The sequence below is a fragment of the Nomascus leucogenys genome, chromosome 1a (assembly GCF_006542625.1).
Source record: "Nomascus leucogenys isolate Asia chromosome 1a, Asia_NLE_v1, whole genome shotgun sequence".
NCBI lineage: Eukaryota > Metazoa > Chordata > Mammalia > Primates > Hylobatidae > Nomascus > Nomascus leucogenys.
This window is the reverse complement of record NC_044381.1, coordinates 2549284-2551568: the sequence shown is the minus strand read 5'-3', so window position 1 is coordinate 2551568 and position 2285 is coordinate 2549284. Positions and strand designations below refer to the sequence as shown.

Sequence of the window (2285 nt, the reverse complement as noted above, 5' to 3'; positions counted from 1 at the left end):
GCTCTGTCCAAAATGCCAATCGCTCCTCCTTCGAGAATAACTACAAGGAAGTCCAAATGTTAGGAAAGTCCCAAGTACTCCTAAGCTTTTGAGTCTAGCCTAGGAATAACTTAGCTATCTGTGACCTTGCTATTTGAGTTTTGAGACAAAATAGGGGTTATGCTACATACTCACCTCATGCTATGGTTTAATGAGAACATATGTAAGAGGCCTAATAGAGTGGTTGCACGTGGCAGGCAGACAAGTGATTTGAGCTCCTTTTCCCCTTACTTCAGGTAATAGGAACAATCATTTGTCAATGTATCAGTTTGGCCTATGGTTTAACTCAACTGAAAGATATATATATATATATATATTTAAGTACAATTTCCATTTTATTTTTATCCAGAGAATAGTCTGTCTCCAGTCTTTAAGAACTCAGCTCCTTACATGAGCTTTGGTGGGGGACGTGGGGCAGCACCCGCACGTCTAAATCAGCGTGGGGGTGTTCGGTCCTTGCGGGCTTCACGAGATCCATTCCTGACTACTTTGCTGTGAATTGCACAACTCACACAGTAATGTAGCTTCACGTACAGCTTGGGAAGCACATAGGCGTCGAAGACGCTCGCTGCAGAAATGTCCCTGACTGCCGCGGCCTCCACTATGTTTCGAATGACGAATTTCTTAATGGCCTTGTCCTTGGGCGCGCATCGGGCACAGTTAGTGCAGCGAATAGGCTGCACGTGGCCGCGGCCCTTTTTGGCACGACCGTTGTTCCTTCTTTTCTTTGTCATCTTGGAGGCACGGACGGAGAGAGGAAGTGAAAGATATTTTGAAAGCAGGCCTAGTGTTCTAGGATCTGCCCTTGGAAATATAAAAAGTAGTATGGTCGTATATTGCCCAATTGTTGTGAGGGTTCAAGTTTCTAAAGATCAGTGCCTGGCACTTGCTAGTCTCTGAATAAATAGTTGACTTGATGACAGGTGGCAGAAATCTAAGAAGAGCAGTGCTCTTGCTTAAATATTAAGGTAGCAAAAAATCTAATCATAGGCTCCCTCTTTAGCAAAATTGAGTGAGATTTCTTTAGTAAGTTCTGCTTGTCCACTATTTCCTGGAAATTAAACAGACTTCCCACAGAAGACAACAATTCTTGACTTCACTCTGTTCCCACCATTGCAGGGTAATGCATGCTTGGGGCAAAAACACATATGGCTCACCTATTTTATAGTGTCTCTTCATACCCTTTCAATTCCCATTGCTGAATGAATTTACTTTCTACCTGCTTCTTATTGGAGAAAATATGTCACAGCAACATTAAAAAATGTTGATAAGAATAGAAAACCATAATCCTAACCCCACTGCAACTGTTTAAAAAATTGCCTTCCAATGCTTTTCTGTAAGAATGTCTTTTTGCTGGGCGCGGTGGCTCATGCCTGTAATCCCAGCACTTTGGGAGGCTGAGGCGGGTGGATCACGAGGTCAGGAGTTCAAGACCAGCCTGGCCAAGATGGTGAAACCCCGTCTCTACTAAAAATACAAAAATTAGCCAGGCATGGTAGTGGGCACCTGTAATCCCAGCTACTCGGGAGGCTGAAGCAGGAGAATTGCTTGAACCCGGGAGACAGAGGTTGCAGTGAGCCGAGATCGTGCCACTGCACTCCAGCCTGGGTGACAGAGCGAGACTCCGTCTCAAAAAAAAAAAAAAAATAAAGTCTATAGAGTAGCTATCATAATGCACATACTATTTTGACTTCTATTATATCCAATTTGTATTATATATTTTCCACATTTCCGGCATAATTATAATGTTTAATGACTGCAAAATATTTCATTGCTTTAATATGCCACCCCATCTTGTTAGATATTGAGATTGTTATCACTAGGTAGGGCAGCAATGAATATTTTTTTACAAACAATTTTTAGCACTGCTTTAATATTTGATAGAATAAATCTCTAGTACTTTAAATACAGAGTCAGAGCAGAATGAATATTATGACTCTTGTTCTGTATTTTCTTATACATTTCCAAGAAGGTGATACCAATTTCCAATGCCATTAGAAGTATATAAGAATCCAATTTCACTGCAGCCTTGAACCATATAATTATTTTTTAAAAATTAGCAGGTTTAAAATAATACCAGTGAAGCTTACTTTTTATTTATTTGATTATTGTCAAGCATAATTATTTTCCATATGCTTTATTTTCTCTTTATATTTCCTCTTATGAATGTTTACATAATCCAACTTCTCCCTAACCAGAATCGAATATAGTAGAAGAAAAAGAACATTGGGTTAGTTTTGGGGATT

General features: G+C 40.0%; 1 protein-coding gene across 1 annotated transcript; it reads right to left on the bottom strand.

Annotated features, from left to right (window-relative positions):
- Positions 1 to 473: 473 nt before the first annotated feature.
- Positions 474 to 782, bottom strand: LOC100600982 (40S ribosomal protein S26-like). Its single transcript, XM_012500687.1, has one exon. The coding sequence runs from the start codon at positions 771 to 773 to the stop codon at positions 474 to 476; it is 300 nt and encodes a 99-aa protein (XP_012356141.1). The 5' UTR covers positions 774 to 782.
- Between the last annotated feature and the right edge of the window lie 1503 nt (positions 783 to 2285).

Bases quoted from the DNA above. Each gene is read 5' to 3' on its own strand.
- LOC100600982 (XM_012500687.1), bottom strand. From the start codon at position 773: ATGACAAAGAAAAGAAGGAACAACGGTCGTGCCAAAAAGGGCCGCGGC.